The sequence below is a fragment of the Tachypleus tridentatus genome, chromosome 7, assembly GCF_004210375.1.
Source record: "Tachypleus tridentatus isolate NWPU-2018 chromosome 7, ASM421037v1, whole genome shotgun sequence".
NCBI classification, from domain to species: domain Eukaryota; kingdom Metazoa; phylum Arthropoda; class Merostomata; order Xiphosura; family Limulidae; genus Tachypleus; species Tachypleus tridentatus.
In genome coordinates, this window is record NC_134831.1 from 9,914,659 (window position 1) to 9,931,741 (window position 17,083).

Genomic DNA, 17,083 nt, shown 5'->3' on the forward strand with positions numbered 1-17,083 from the left:
AGCTGAATTCTTTATTTAATTAGACTTGTTTATTTATCGAACATTTAAAAAAGCTGAGTTCTTTCTTTAGTAGACTTGTTTATATATCGAACATTTGAATAAAGCTGAATTATATACCTAAGTAGACTTGTTTTTTATCGAACATGTGAACAAAACTAAATACTTTCTTCATTATACTTGTTTATTTATAGAACATTTGAAAAAAGCTCAGTTATTTCTTATTAGACTTGTTTATTCATCGAATTGTGAACAAATCTCAGAACTTTCTTTATTAGGCTTGTTTATTGATCGAATTGTGAACAAATCTCAGAACTTTCTTTATTAGATTTGTATATTTATCGAAAATTTGAGCAAAAGTGAGTTATTTCTTTAATACACTTGTGAATATATCAAACATTTCAACATAGCTGTGATATTTTTTATTATACTAGTGTATTTATCAAACATTTGAACAAAAGTGAGTTTTCTCTTTATTAGACTTGTTTATTTATGGAACATTTGAAGAATGTTGCGTTCTTTCTTCATTAGACTTTTTTATTTGTCGAACATTTGAAGAAAGGTGAGTTCTTTCTTTATTAGACTTGTTTATTAATTGAACATTTGAACAAAACTGAGTTCCTTCTTTATTAGACTTGTTTATTAATTGAACATTTGAACAAAATTGAGTTCCTTCTTTATTAGACTGTTTATTTATCAAACATTTGAAGAAAGGTCAGTGGTTTCTTTAAAAGACTTGTTTATTCATCGACTATGTGAACAAATCTCATATCTTTCTTTATTAGACTTGTTTATTTAACTAACATTTGAATAAAGCTGAATTCTTTACTTAATTAGACTTGTTTATTAATCGAACATGTGAACAAAGCTGAGTTCTTTCTTTACTAGAATTATTTATTTAACGAACATTTGAACAAAGCTCAGTCGTTTCATTATTAGACTTGTTTATCTATGGAATATTTGAACAAAGGTGAGTTTTTCTTTATTAGACTTCTCTATTTATCGAATATTTGAACAAAACTGAGTTATTTCTTTATTAGACTTTTTTATTTATGGAACATTTGAACAAATCTGAGTCCTTTCTTTATTAGTCATAAGTATTAATCAAACGTGAAGAAAGGTGAGTTCTTTGCCTTGTGCTTAACTAAGAAACAACAACTTAGTTCACATTGAACATAGAAGTATATATATAATATATATATATATATATTCCACAGTGCAGAACTTGCTGTTTAAAACACTTTCTTTTTCAATTTTATAAGTTTTTGGTCATTAAATTGAAAGCCCCCAAAGTAGAATAAAATCCAGGTCATGGCTATTTGTTACGTTGGACTTGTTTACTCGATGAGAGGAAAAGACAAGGTGTTTTTTTTTAATTTACTTGTGTATTAATATGAGCCTTAAATATGTTCTCAAGGTAAAAGGTGTTATATGTTTATATTGACGTATTGGCTAGTTGACAGGTTGTCGAAAATACTAATATGTATCTGTTACAAACTGTATTTCCTAGGTATTTATAGATAACTGAGATTTAACAATTTTTATTTTACAACAAATATAAAATGTCGAAAATACAGCGTCGAATTCAGTCACAAAAGATAATGCTCAATTTATCAATCTTAACTAAGCCTAAACCATTATTAAGTGTTAAAAGTACGATTCAGTCGATGAGTCTTTCCTTAACGTCGTGGAAGTTCGCGGGTAGTTACTTTTTGAGCATATTATAATTACTTTTAGATTTCTGAGCAAAACAAATTAAGTAGACACCACCAAAGTTCTTCATTACATTAAACACAGATCATGGTAACAAATGGGTTAACTGGATAGGCTAAAGTCCACAAGACTTAGACTCAGTAGACTTATAACTTCAAGTTAAAGGGAGAACCTATTGAACAGCACCTCCCAATAACGAAATTGACTCTTACTTTTATAACATGGTCAAATCTGTCGGACCGGCATGTCTTCGTGGCATATCAAAGACTCGAACATTAATCCTAGTCCGGCCCGATAGCCAATAAAGTTATCTAGCGAACACACACATTAAGCTTGTTACCTGCAAATTCTACGTCATATTTATTTTGAGTGCAGTCACATGATCTTTCTGACCCATCATTTTAGAGTGAGGTAATACCTTCATTTGTTATCTGAAGCAATCACGAAGGCTGATGTACAAACTGTTACCGAAACAAAACGGAGAACAATTCGACTTCTTTGTTATTTTACAACATAAAAATAGAACAGTAACTCAACAGGAAATCTCGTGAATCGGAGAAATTAATAAATAATAAGATTATATGGTGAGAGGATTCACGCTCAGTTGTTAGTTTTCACAGTGGTTTAAATCAAGCATTGCTAGCTAGCTCTGATATTTTTACATGTTTTTCCGGGTTACGCTAGGCTAGAATAACGTGACAGCTACGAAGGTTACTGATATAAGTAGGTTAGTGGATATATGTTATTTCAGTACACTTTAATCCTTTACATGTACTTACTGTTTTGTTTGTTTTTTCCTGTACTATTATTGTTATTTTAATCTGTTTAGCAACTAAAATTTCCTTTACAGGTGTAATTTTTAAGTATAGTTGAATGTTCAGTTACAATGATCGGTTGACTAGATGTGAAAAGTGAAGCCTTGAATCTCAGTCTGTATAAAACATAAAGAAAGGAAAACGTGTACATTGTTCTTAATGAGGAGAAACCCACTTGAAACAAAACTGCAGCTCAGAACAGCTGGTATGTGTATTAACACTTTTACTAGTAAAGCAGATAACAACGTTTCGAACTTCCTGGGTCATTTTCATATTAATACCAATACCAGCCGTTTCGAGATACATGTATATTGTTTGTTCTCTTGGTCTACGTTTTCAAAGCTTCTTTTCTTTTTAAAATGCTCTCTTAGTAACTTTTAACTTTACAGTCACTTCTTGTTAAATATAAAAATTGTTGTAATTCTAAGAAAAGGTTTAACACTTCATACCAGTATTATCACGTTGCCATGGTATTTGTTTGCCTTAGTGTCTACAGTACCACGTAGATATAGTAATTACTTATCTTGGTGCCAACACTAACCAGTTGCAATCATAGTATTTTCTCTTTAGTGTCAAGAATATCCCGTTACCATGGAATTCTTTATTTCCTAGTGTCAACAAATAGTATATTGTTACTATGGTATCAGTTACCAAAAGAAAAAAGATCCAAATGTGAAAAGAAACAGTTAGTGTAATCACGTTAGAAATATATCATACGAGTATCTAATGGAAACACCCAAAGTTCGTAGAAACTAACATATGTCATGGTTAACTGTTAAGTATCCAGCAGGAGATTTATATAAATGTGTAACCGTCAAGTATCCTGAAGATTTGTGTATTACACTTACAAATAGTTGGTTGGTTTGGCGTTTTATGGCGCAAAGCAACTAGGCGATCTGCGCCACTTACCAATGTTCAATGCTCCCAGAAGTCCATGCAATTTCTATATCATTGTTAAAATGTATATGGAGAAATAAAAACTTAAACCTTTCGGTATGTTTAGAAGCTACGTATTACCTCGTCATCTAAACTACTGTGATTTGAATATCAGAGACGTAATCGTAGCAGAGCTAGAATTCATTTATTGACATCTATATTTTGAAGAGCTAAATCAAATTTAATAATAGCACACTGTCCTCATGGGCCTAGACTTTCTCTGGAATAACGACTCGAACCTCGTTTACTGATGTCGCTCAAACATAAATATGCCAAAGTAATGTCGTTACGAACAGGATTTGTTGTTGGCAAACCCTGTTCGTAAATCACTAAACACATTAAAATAAATTAGAACATAGAAATATTGCACGTTCACTGTAATAAGCACGTTGTTCTCATGTAGACTGTAACAACTGTTTCTTCACAGCTATTACTGGAACAAGTACAAGTACTGGGTTTATTTAGGCCTAAAAACTCCAACACCATGGCCAGTTGTGGGAACCTACCTTCCATATTTTTTTAAGGTGAGAACTCTTTGATATTGACATGCAATATGATAAAAAATTTAAATCTTTAAATTATTATTCTAGGCAGAAATGTGGATATTAATTTAAGTATTTAAATCGTATTTCATTATTTTATTTTTTCAATTTTTCTTTATTTGTGCGAATAAATATTTATAAAGGAAGTAAACACATGATTATTTGTTTAGAAGTTAATGTTTCTTGTTCTTTTAGCCTATGCACATCGTAAATCACGAAAATTTCCTAAAGTATGGCAGAGTTTACGGGTAAGTACAACATAGGTAAAAACTACAATAATTAAATACATGGAAACATTTCCCATGAGAATTTTATGATGAATCTTGGAAACAAAAGATGACATTAACTATTAGTTGTAACAGTCATGTTATCAGAACAATATTTTGAATTAATTCTCTTATCGGATGATTGGTTAACATTATATATAAGTTTAAACAATTTGATTTGCGTTACATACAATAGTCATATAAGTGTGTGTAAAACCGTGTTATTACGAATATGGTCAGCAACATACTAATAATAAAGTAAGATTGTTAGTTAATTACAACCTTTATTTGATGGTACTAACACACTGTTAGTTAATATTTATCATTCAGTTCCACATGTGGTACTAGCACATTGTTGATTAACTGTTGACCTTCACTTCCACATTTAGAAGTACTAGCACATTGTTGGTTACCCGTTGTCCTTTAGTTCCGTATTCATGATAGAAAACTCATAGTTTCAACAAGTCAGTTTAACACAAAGAACGAAACCCAATAATTCGATTCCTTTCGAAATGTGGATCTTCTTCAGTTCCCGAGTTCGTCCCTAAAGAAGAAAGGCACACTTTATGGTACGAGTACTTTATATCTTAATGATACCAGTAGTTTTTCTTAACTTTAATACTTCCATGTCTTACAACTATGACAAATAAAACAGTTAAACATTTCTAACTAATGAATTTTTCTTGAATGGACGATGACTGTCTTTTGTATAAATACAAGTGTGGAGGACGACGTTTTGAAAGTTTTCCGTTTATAGGTCGTCCAAGTTTGGCTTTTATTTCTCAACTTTGAGATGGGTGATTCTCATTACACACAGAACCAATACTCTGAAGCTGATTTATTCTGTGACAAATTATGTACATTAAGGCGTGTCTTATCTTTCCTTTAACGTAGAAATGTGATTTAAATCGTTTTATTCTTTTAAGAGCCTACGAAGGAACCAGACCATCTCTGTTTGTCACCGATCCAAAACTAATTAAGGAAGTTCTTATTGCTAAGTTCAACTCCTTCTCTGACAGACGGGTAAGTGAAACAGTCTTAACCATTCCAAGGACTTCGTGTTGTTTGAACATCATTTTAAAATCTGAGACCATTTTTGCAAACATAATAATTGTCAAAATATTTTAAACTAACATCGTGTATATATGTAGACATATAGAATCATCAAAATATTCAAAGCAACTTTCTGTATATATGTAGACGTATCTAATCATCCAAATATTCTAAACTAAATTCTATAACATCTTCAGTTGTTTCCACCCACTGGAGATTCGATGTTCGACAACAACTTGATTATATTGGAGAGCACGAGGTGGAAAAGGGTGCGAACGAGATTGTCACCAGTCTTCACTGTCACCAAGCTAAAACAGGTATCTCATGCACGACAGAACGTATTTAGATATTAACCCACATGATGTAACATTTACTCGATATACATGGCGTAACCTTACACATGTTCAAATTTTATACCAACTTTAGAATCCTGTTTTGTGTATCTCTTGTGACAATAATTATGTTTCATTTTTAAACATGTAATATACTCTATTTTTTACACTTCACATCAACTGCTTTGTGTTCATTTTCTAGTAATGCTAATGATGATTTGTGTTCATGATTCAGTAAAGCTAAAGATGGTTTGTGTTCATGTTTAAGTAATGCTAATGATGATTTATGTTCTTGTTTTGGTAATGCTAATGATGATTCGGGTTCTTGTTTTGGTAGTTTTAGTTATGAATTTTGTTCTTGTTTTAGTAATGCCAATGGAGATTTCTGTTCATGTTTTAGAAGTACTAATAATGATCTCTGTTCATGTTTGAGTAATGCTAATGATGATTTGTCTTTATGTTTTAGTGTAATCGATGATAATTTCAGTTCTTGTTTTAGTAATGCTAATTATAATTTTTTTCTTCTTTTAGTAATGCTAATAATGACTTGTGTTCTTATTTTAGTAATGCTAATGATGATTCGTGTTCTTGTTTGAGTAATTCTATTTATGATTTATGTTTTTGTTTTAGTAATGCCAATGTTGATTTGTGTTTATGTTTTAGAAATACTATTGATGATTTGTGTTCATGTTTAAGTAATGCTAATGATGATTTTTCTTTATGTTTTAGTATTATTAATGATTATTACAGTTCTTCTTTTAGTAATACTAATTATAATTTTTTTCTGATTTTAGTAATGCTAATAATGACTTGTGTTCTGTGTTTAGTAATGCTAATGATGATTTGTGTTCTTATTTTAGTAATGCTGATTATGATTAGTGTTCGTATTTTAGTAATGCCAATGGAGATTTGTGTTCATGTTTTAGTAATGCCAATGGAGATTTATGTTCATATTTTAGTAATGGTAATGGTGACTTGTGTTCATGTTTTTGTAATGCTAATGATGATTTCTATTAATGTTTTAGAAATACTAATGATGATTTGTGTTCATGTTTAAGTAATGCTAATAATGATTTGCCTTTATGTTTTAGTAATGTTAATTGTAATTTTTTCTGATTTTAGTAATGCTAATAATGACTTGTGTTTTGTATTTAGTAATGCTAATGATGATTTCTGTTCTTATTTTAGTAATGCTGATTATGACTAGTGTTTATATTTTAGTAATGCCAAGGATGATTTGTTAATGTTTTTGTAATGCTAATGACAATTTGTGTTCTTGTTTTCATAATTCCAGTTATGATTTGTGTTCTTATTTTAATAATGCTAATGATGATTTCTGTTCTTGTTTTAGTAATTCTAATGATAATTTGTGTTCTTTATTTTAGTAATGCTAATGGTGATTTCTCCTCATGTTTTAGTAATTCTAGTAATGATTTAAGTTATTGTTTTAATAATGCTAATGATGATCTTTGTTAATGTTTTTGTAATACTAATGATGATTTGTATTCATGTTTTAGTAATGTTAATGACGACTTACTTTTTTGTTTTAATAATGCTAATGATGATTTGTTTTCTTGTTTTAGTAATGCTAATCATGGGTTGTGTTCATGTTTTAGTTATGCTAATGGTGATTTGTGTTCTTATTTTACTAATTCTAGTAATGATTTGTGTTCTTGTTTTAATAATGCTAATGATGATTTTTGTTTTTGTTTTAGTAATGCTTTTGGCAATTTGTATTCATGTTTTAGTAATGCTAATGGTAATTTTGTTCATTTTTATAGTATAGTAATGGTGAATTTTGTTCTTGTTTTAGTAATGCTAATGACGACTTGTGTTCATTTTTAAGTACTGCTAATTATGATTTGTGTACTTGTTTTACTAATGCTAGTGAAGATTGGTATTCATGTTTTAGTAATGTTGATGACGATTTGTGTTCTTGGTTTGGTAATGCTAATGATAATTTGTGTTCTTCTGTTAGTAATGGTAATGATGACTTGTTTTCATGTTTAAGTACTTCTAATTATGATTTGTGTTCCTGTTTTAGTATTGCTAATGATGATTTATGTTCTTGTTTTAATAAAGTAAATGATGATTTGTGTTCTTGTGTTAGTAATGCTAATGACGATTGTAGTTCATGTTTTTCTAATGCTAATTGCTATTTGTATTCATGTTTTAGTAATGGTGATGATAATTTTTGTTGATGTTTTAGTGATGCTAATGACGACTTCTTTTCAAGTTTAAGTACTGCTAATTATGATTTATGTTCTTGTTTTAGTATTGCTAATGATTTAAGTTCTTGTTTTAATAATGCTAATGATGATTTGTGTTCTTGTTTTAGTAATGCCAATGATAGTTTGTGTTCTTGTTTTAGGGATGCTTATGATTATGTGTGTTTTGGTTTTGATTATTGTTAATAATAATTTGTATTTTCAGTAATACTAATGACGGTTTTGTTTTTGTTTTAGTATTGCTACTAATTATATGTGTTTTTTTAATAATGCTAATGATTTGTTTTCTTGTTTTAGTAATGCTAATGATGAATTGTGTTCATATTTAAGTAATACTAAAAATAATTTATATTCTTGTTTTAGTGATGCTAATGATGATTTGTGTTCCTGTTTTAATAATGCTAATGATGACTTATGTTCATGTTTTAGTAATGCTAAAATGATTTGTGTTCTTGTTTTACTAATGCTAATGATGATTATTTTCATATTTTTGTAGTGCTAATGATGACTTGTGTTGTTGTTTTAGGAATGGTGCTAGTGATTTGTGTTCTTGTTTTAGTAGTGCTAATGATGACTTGTGTTGTTGTTTTAGGAATGGTGCTGGTGATCTGTGTTCTCTTTTTAATAATGCTAATGTTAATTTATATTCTTGTTGTAGTAATGCTAATGATAATTTGTGATCTTTTTTAATAATACTAATGTTAATATATGTTATTGTTCTAGTAATGCTAATGGTAATTTGTGCTTTTGTTTTAGTAATGGTAGTGATGATTTGTGTTCATGTTTTAGTAGTGCTAATGATGATTTTTGTTCTAGTTTTAGTAATGCTAATGATGATTTGTGTTGTATTTTTAGTAATGCTAATAGTGATTTGTGTTCATGGTTTTAGCTTGTGAACTTAGTTGAAGAAGTAGCAGACAGGTTAACAACAAATTTCATGGAAGCTGCAGACAAGAGAAAAACCGTTGAATGTAAAACGTATGTATTTAGAAAATACGTTTTTATTCAAATGTGAAAGGCAACTAAAGTGAGGGTCTGTGGTATGTTGTTAGTAATATTTTTCTTTGCACTTTTAATTCCTTTCAACATTATTTTAATTACGATATTGTAAGTAATTTGTATTTTTCTTTACTGGATCACAAGAAAGAGGAAATAATTGGTTTCTTGAATATGATCTTGCGAGCATGTCTAGTTAGCTGTAGGCTTTCACTGTACTTTGAGATTTAACATTTAAATAATCATCCAGCAAACCTGAGTAACTTTGAACTACTATTTCGATACAACACCACCAAGAAAAAAATTATATCATTAAAATAGTGACGTTTCTCATATACGTGTATTCGTTTCCTTTCCAGATTAAAAATCGTTGTAACACATACATTAGTCTAGTGTTTGTATAACAAGCTCTTTGTAGCCTCCGCTACAAATAGGTTGTATTGTAACATTTACTTTAGTCTTGGTTTGTATAACACAGTGATTGAAACCATTACTATAAACAGATTATAGATTGCATGTAACATTTATATTAGTTTTGTTTATGTATAACAGTGTGTTCTTGAAACCTCCACTATAAACAGATTATAGATTGTATTGTAACATTCACATTAGTCTTTTGCTTGTATAACAGTGTTTGAAGTCTCCACTATAAACAGATTTCTTTTTGAACTTTAACATTCATTCATACTAGTCTTGTGTTATATAACAGAGTCTTTGAAACCACCACTATAAACAGATTATAGTTTGCATTGGAACATTCACATTAGTTTTGTGTTTGTATAATAAGCTCTTTGTAACATTCACTATAAACAGATTATAGGTTGTATTGTAACATTCAGATTAGTTTTACATTTGTATAACAAACTGTTTGAAACCTCCATGCAAACAGATTATAGATTCTATTGTAACATTTACATCAGTCTAGCGTTTATATAATATGCTCTTTGTAACCTCTACTATAAAGAGATTAAAGATTATATTGTAACATTCACCTTTCTCTAGTGTTTATTTAACAAGCTGTTTGAGACCTCTACTACAAAGAGATTACAGATTGTACTGAAACATTCACATTTGTCTTGTGTTTGTATAACAGGCTGTTTGAAACCTTTGCTATAAACATATTATTGACTGTATTGTAACATTTACATTAGTCTTATGTTTATATAACAGTGTGTTTGAAACCTCTGCTGTAAATGATTGTAGGTTGTATTGTAACATTTATATTCGTCTTGTGTTTTTATAACAAATTGTTTAAAACCTCTATTAGAAACAAATTATACGTTGATTTGCAACATTAACATTAATCTTATGTTTGTTTAACCTCTTCTCAAACTTCCATTATAAAGAGATTATAGGTTGTATTGTAACATTTACGTCAGTCTTGTGTTTGTATGAGAAACAGTTTGAAACCTGCACTTTAAACAGATTATAGGTTGTATTGTAACATTCACATTAGTCTTGTGTTTTTCATAACAAACTGTATAAAACCTAAATTTTTAACAGATTATAGAATGTATTGTAACATTTGCATTAGTCTTCTATTTGTATAATAGGCTCTTTGAATCTTCCCCTATAAATATATTATGGATTGTACTGTAACATTTACATTTGTCTTGTGTTTGTATAACAAATCGTTTGAAACCTCCACTATATTCAGGTTATAGATTGTATTGCAACATTTACATTATTTTAGTGTTTGTTTTACAAGCTCTTTGACATCTCAACTATAAACATATTATAGATTGTAACTAACATTCTTATGTTTGTGTAAGAGAGTGTTTCAGAACTCCACTATAAACAGATTTTAGGTTATATTGTAACATTTGCATTAGTCTTGTATTTGTATTACAAACTGTTTGAAACCGTTGCTATAAACAGATCATAGGTTGTATTTTTAGATTTACATTAGTCTTATGTTTGTATAGCATACTGTTTGAAACCTCCACTTTCAACAAATTATAGATTGTATTGTTACATTTGCATCAGTTTTGTGCTTGTATAAAAAGTTCTTTGTAACCACCACCATAAAGAGATTATAGATTGTACAGAAACAATAACATTAGTCTAGTGTCTGTATAACAGGCTGTTGGAAACCTCCACTATAAACATACCATAGGTTGTATTACAACATTCACATTAGTCTTTTGTTTTTATAACAGTGTTTCAAACCTCCTCTTTAAACAGATTATTGTTTGATTTGCAACTTTGACATTAGTCTTGTGTTTGCATAATAGACTGTTTGAAACATCCATTATAAACATGTTATAGATTGTGTTGTGACATTTACATTGGTCTTGTGTTTTTATTACAGGCTCTCTATTACCTCCACCATAATCAGATTATAGGTTGTATTCTAACCCTCACCTTAGTCTTTTGTTTTTATAACAGTGTGTTTGAAATTTCTACTATAAACAGATTATAGGTTGATTTGCAACATTTATATTAGTCTTATGTTTGTTTAACAGACTGTTTAAAACCTCCACACTAAACATATTATAGATTGTATTGTAACATTTACATTATTCTAGAATTTGTATAACAAGCTCTTTGGCACCTCAACTTTTAACAGATTATATATATTACACTAACATTTACATTACTGTTGTGTTTGTGTAACAGAATGTTTGAAACCTCCACTGTAAACAGCTATATGTTATATTGTATCATTTGCATTAGTCTTGTGTTTGTATGACAATCTGTTTGGAACTTCCACTATAAACAGATTATAGGTTGTATTGTAGCATTTATATTAGTCTTCTATTTATATAACAAACTGTTTGAATCCTCCACTATAACCATATTACAGATTGTGTTGTAACATTTACATTTGTTTTCTATTCATATAAAACACTCTTTGAAACCGTCACTATAAACAGATTGTAGATTGTATTTTTGCATTAACATTAGTCTAGTGTTTTTATAAAAGAATGTTTGAAACCTTCACTATAAATATATTATAGGTTGTATTGTAACATTCACATTAATCTTTTTTTAAACTGTATGTTTGAAACCTCCATTATAAACAGATTTTAGGTTGATTTGCAACATTCACATTATTCTTGTGTTTGTAAAGTAAGCTGTTTGAAATCTCCACTATAAACATAATATAAGTTGTTTTAAAAACAGATTATAGGTTGCATTGTAATATTTACGTTAGTTCTGTGTTTGTATAACAAACTGTTTGAAACCTTTACAACAAACAGATTATAATCTGTATTGTAACATTTACATTAGTCTAGTGGTTGTATAACAAAATGTTTGAAACTTCCAGTATCTATAATTGTATTCTAAAATCTGCATTAGTCTTGTGCTCGTTTAACAAGCTCTTTGTAACCTCCACTGTAAACATGTTATAGGTTGTATTGTAACACTCACATTAGTCTTTTATTTTTATAACAGGTTGTTTGAAACTTCTACTATAAACATATTATGGATTATATTGTAATATTTACATTACTCTTGTGTTTGTTTAATGGTTTTTGAATCCTCGATGATGAACAGATTATAAATTGTAGTGTAACATTTACATTAATTTTGTGTTTGTTTAACAAACTGTTTGAAAACTTTACTAGTAACAGATTATAGAAAATATTTTAAACATTTATATTAGTCTTCTTTTTATATAACAAAGTGTTTCATACCTCCACTATAAATAGAGTATAGATTGTACACTAACGTTTGCCTCACTCTTGTGTTTGTATAACAAAATTTTTGAAACCTCCACAACAAACAGATTTACAACATTGACATTACTCTTATGTTTTTAACGGTTTTTGAAACCTCCACCAAAAAGAGATTATAGATTCTACTGTAACATTTACATTTGTCTTGTGCTCGTTTAACAAAGTGTTTGAAACTTCTACTATAAACAGATTATAGGTTGTATTGTAACATTTACATCAATTTTGTGTTTGAAACCTCCACCAAAAAGAGATTATAGATTCTACTGTAACATATACATTTGTCTTGTGTTCGTTTAACAAAATGTTTGAAATCTCCACTATAATCAGATTATAGATTTTACACTAACGTTTACATTACTTTTGTGTTTCTATAACAAAATATTTGAAACCTCCACTATAAACAATTTATAGGTTGTAGTGCAACATTTACATTAGTCTTGTGTTTGTATAACAGAGTGTTTGAAACCGTCACTATAAACACGTTGTAGGTTGTATTTTCACATTTGCATTAGTATTTTGTTTGTATAGCCAACCGTTTGAAACCTCTACTATATACAGGTTATGGGTTGTATTGTAACATTTACGTAAGTCTTGTGTTTATATTTAAACTGTTTGAAACCTCCACTATAAACATATTATAGGTTGTATTGTAACATTCTCATTAATTATATGTTTGTTTATCAGTATTTGAAACCTCTTTTATAAACCGATTATAAGTAGTATTATAACATTTACATTAGTCTTGTGTTTGTATAACAGAGTGTTTTATATCTCCATTATAAACTGATTATAGGTTGTAGTGTAATATTTACGCTAGTTTTGTGTTTGTTTTACAGACTGTTTGGTACCTTTAGTATGGACAGTATTTCTAAATGTGCCTTTGGTGTGCAGGTGAATTCCTACAAATATCCCCTCAATCCTTTTGTTTTACACGCCAGAAAACTATTCAGTAGAAACGGTTCGCTCGCGCTGCTACTGGCAGGTAAGAATCTTTATATCTACTCTTAAACAGTTGTTAAGAATCCGTTGAAATTTACTTTTAACATTTGTTAAGAATCTGTTGTAATATGCACTTAAACAGTTGTTAAGAATCTGTTGAATTTTGCTTTTAACATTTGTTAAGAATCTGTTGTAATATGCACTTAAACAGTTGTTAAGAATCCGTTGAAATTTACTTTTAACATTTGTTAAGAATCTGTTGTAATATGCACTTAAACAGCTGTTAAGAATCTGTTGAATTTTGCACTTTAACAGTTGGTAAGAATCTGTTGAAATTTACATTCATACAGTTGGAAAGGGTATGTTGGTATTTGCACTTAAACAATTGGTAAGGAAAGGTATGGTCTATATAAGTGTTGGTTTCCACTGAACTTATAATCAACACATTTTAATAAACGTAAAAGAGCGACCTGTAGGCACGTTTCAAGTATGGTGCTAAATACGTACGTGTTTTTGCACAAACGAATGAAACCATGGTAACCTTACATTTTCTTTCTATTTACAGCAATTGCTCCGTGGTTAGTGCGGTTCTTTAAACTGAAACTTTTCCCACAAGACGTGCAGGAATTTTTCCAGAACATCGTTCGTCTCGTGATGAAGGAAAGAGCGATGAATAAGGAGGTAAAGAATTATCACCAGCAGTGAACCAGTTTCATACTATATCAGCTTTATTGGTTCAAGTCGTACGGACTTTGTCAGTTGGTTCTTTTGTTTCTTAACGATATCTGAAAGTTACTATTGTTATAAGATTAAAAAGAAATTTTTATTAAGAAAAATACACAAGTGTGATTCTCTGATTTTTCTCGCAGAATAAGCGTGAAGATTTTCTTCACTTAATGATGGAGGCAAACCGACAGCTGAGAGGGCGCTACGATAAGAACTCGGATCCGAAAACGGAGAGTAAGCAGAAGTATTTTATTAAAACTTCTTAATTATCGTATTCTACGCCTTATAAGACACTACAGCGTGGAAGACACACCCTAATTTTGGAAAGTCAATATTAACAAAAAATACTTTGACTCAGCAACCAACAATTTGATGTAATCTTGACTTTTTTTTCTACGTACTGAATAAATACAGTCAAATATCACGTCATCCCTTAAGTAATGTCCGAAAATTTAATACAGAAAGTGCATCATCATTGCTGTCTTTGTTAAAGGCTGTAATGACTAAAATATGCAGTAAGACGTGTATAAAAATATTAAGACAAATAAAAGAAACTAACCCAACTCCACATTTTTAGATCATTAATCAAATAACCCCTTATGAAGATGGATTTGTCTGAAGAGCACATTAGGTATGTATTGTTTTATGAGTTTGTAAAGGCAATAGTGCAGCAGAAACTGCACGATACATTTAAGGTGTTTATGGTGAGGAGTCTTTCAGTGAAAGAAAATGTCAAAGGTGGTTTCAGAAGTTCAGTTCAGCTTAAGTGATGTATCACGTTCAGGTCATCCTGTTGAGTTTAATGATGATTTGATGCTGGCTGCACTTGATGAAGTTTGTGCTGTAACAGTTGAAGAACTAGCACAGAAGTTTAATTCAACCCATTCAACAGTTCACCATTATCTGCAACAGCTTGGAAAGGTGTCAGCACTTGGAAAATGGGTCCCCTATGATTAGACACAAGCCAACCTTAAAGCAAGAGTAGACATTTGCATTTCTCTGCACTCACCTTTTTTTGGACAGGTTAGTGATTGGAGATGAAAAGTGGATATTTTATAAAAATGTTAAGTGCCGCAGACAATGGCTCAGTGCAGGTAAACTGACTAAAGCACAGCCCAAAATGGACCTCCAACCTTGGAAAGTCTTGTTAAACGTTTAGTAGGATATTGTTGATGTGATCTACTTTGAGTTGCTGCCACTCAATGTGATGATTACATCAGACTTCTATTGTCAACAGTTAGAGTGCTTGAACTTTGCACTGAAAGAAAAGAGGCCTGCTTTGATCAATCGTAAAGGTGTTGTGTTACACCAGGATAATGCACGGCCCTATACTGCAAGGATTACATCTGTAAAGATTGAAGAACTAGACTGGGAAAAACTTCCACATCCTCCTTATTCTCCAGACCTTTCTCCATCTGATTTCCATCTATTCCAAAGTTGGCAGAACTATCTCAATGGAAAAGAGCTTTGAACACACGAAGATGTCAATACTACCCTCTCGACATTCTTTTCTCGAAACCCCAAGAATTTTATAGAAATGGCATTCAGAAGTTTGTGAATCATTGGCAGGAAGTAATTACTAGTAATGGAACATACATTATTGTTTAAATAACATTAAAAGCGTTTGAAATCCTTTTTATTTTTCTGAACCTAAAATCTGACATTACTTAAGGGATGACCTGATACATCATATTCTTAACAGTATATAAGCAATATTAGTTAAATTGAATATCTTATGTTCTTGAAAATACTTGTAATTGCGTTACACCATGTCGTTAAGAGAAGTCTTAGCTTTTCAGACACTGCGTTACACCAGCCGAGGTTATTTTAAGAAACTTCTCATGGTTGTCTGTGAGGACACATGTGTTATTCCTGGATGTTTGTAGTAATATTATTGTAAATAATCTTGAGTTAGTTCTTGAGTTTTTATCATATGTAACGTTAGTTGTTTCAGTTAGTTTCCTGATGGTGATTTTGGTTCTAAGTAGTTTAACTTGCTTTGTACTAGAGCTGTCGCCAGAGGTCATTCTGTCCCAGTGCGTTCTCTTCTTTCTGGTTGGATACGACACAACGTCGTCGTGTTTGTCTTTTGCTGTATATAACCTGGCAATGAACCAAAAGTTACAAGATATGCTCGCTAAAGAAATTGATGATAATATCCAACCCGATGTAAGTGTCTACTTGTTAGTCCACCAGAGTCACTCACTCTATTTACTTCTGTTTATATGCAGATGGGATATTTAGTTTTGTTTGTTTCTAAGGGATAATTAAAATATTTTTGAATTTTTGATATTCCAATATGTTTAATATAACGATACATTATGAGTTAACACCATTATATTTGTACAGATGAAGTCCTAATATTCTACGTGTCGTAGTTAATGGATTCCATTGAAGTTATTAACATTTCCAATGTTTTAAAAATTGGTGTTTTTCTAACAATTTTGTACTAAAATTAGACAAAGCTCACCTACGATGTGGTGAATGAAATGCCTCTCTTGGACGCTGTCGTCAAGGAAACATTACGGCTCTACCCACCAATTGTCATGTATGTAATTTTCTATTCATGTCTTTTGTCCAGGGATGGATACAGGATATTTTGGTGGGGAGGGATGATCGACTGAGTAACAGTGACGTAAACCCGACCCCAAGTAAACTTTTCCTTGTTAATTGAGATGATCAGCACTTTTCTGATATCCCATTAACCTACACAATTTTGGTATGGCCAGTGGGGTGGATGCATCCCCCATCCTCCCTCTGTATCCATCCCTGCTTTTGTCAGTTATAAAAATTGATCTATCTGTCGAAAATAATTCATTTAAAGGTAATATTTAACTCTTGCATTAGAATTCTCTCT

General features: G+C 30.5%; 1 protein-coding gene across 1 annotated transcript in view; it reads left to right on the forward strand.

Moving 5' to 3' along the window:
- The window catches only part of LOC143254925 (cytochrome P450 3A24-like), a 47,020-nt gene that overhangs the window by 14,691 nt on the left and 15,246 nt on the right, over nt 1-17,083 (forward strand). Inside the window, exons 2-12 of the mRNA XM_076509837.1 lie at nt 478-559; nt 3,889-3,985; nt 4,199-4,251; nt 5,196-5,292; nt 5,520-5,639; nt 8,772-8,860; nt 13,398-13,543; nt 14,066-14,181; nt 14,370-14,460; nt 16,235-16,395; nt 16,686-16,774. Of these exons, the coding sequence (XP_076365952.1) occupies nt 478-559; nt 3,889-3,985; nt 4,199-4,251; nt 5,196-5,292; nt 5,520-5,639; nt 8,772-8,860; nt 13,398-13,543; nt 14,066-14,181; nt 14,370-14,460; nt 16,235-16,395; nt 16,686-16,774 (1,141 nt within the window). The remainder of the gene's footprint in view (nt 1-477; nt 560-3,888; nt 3,986-4,198; nt 4,252-5,195; nt 5,293-5,519; nt 5,640-8,771; nt 8,861-13,397; nt 13,544-14,065; nt 14,182-14,369; nt 14,461-16,234; nt 16,396-16,685; nt 16,775-17,083) is intronic.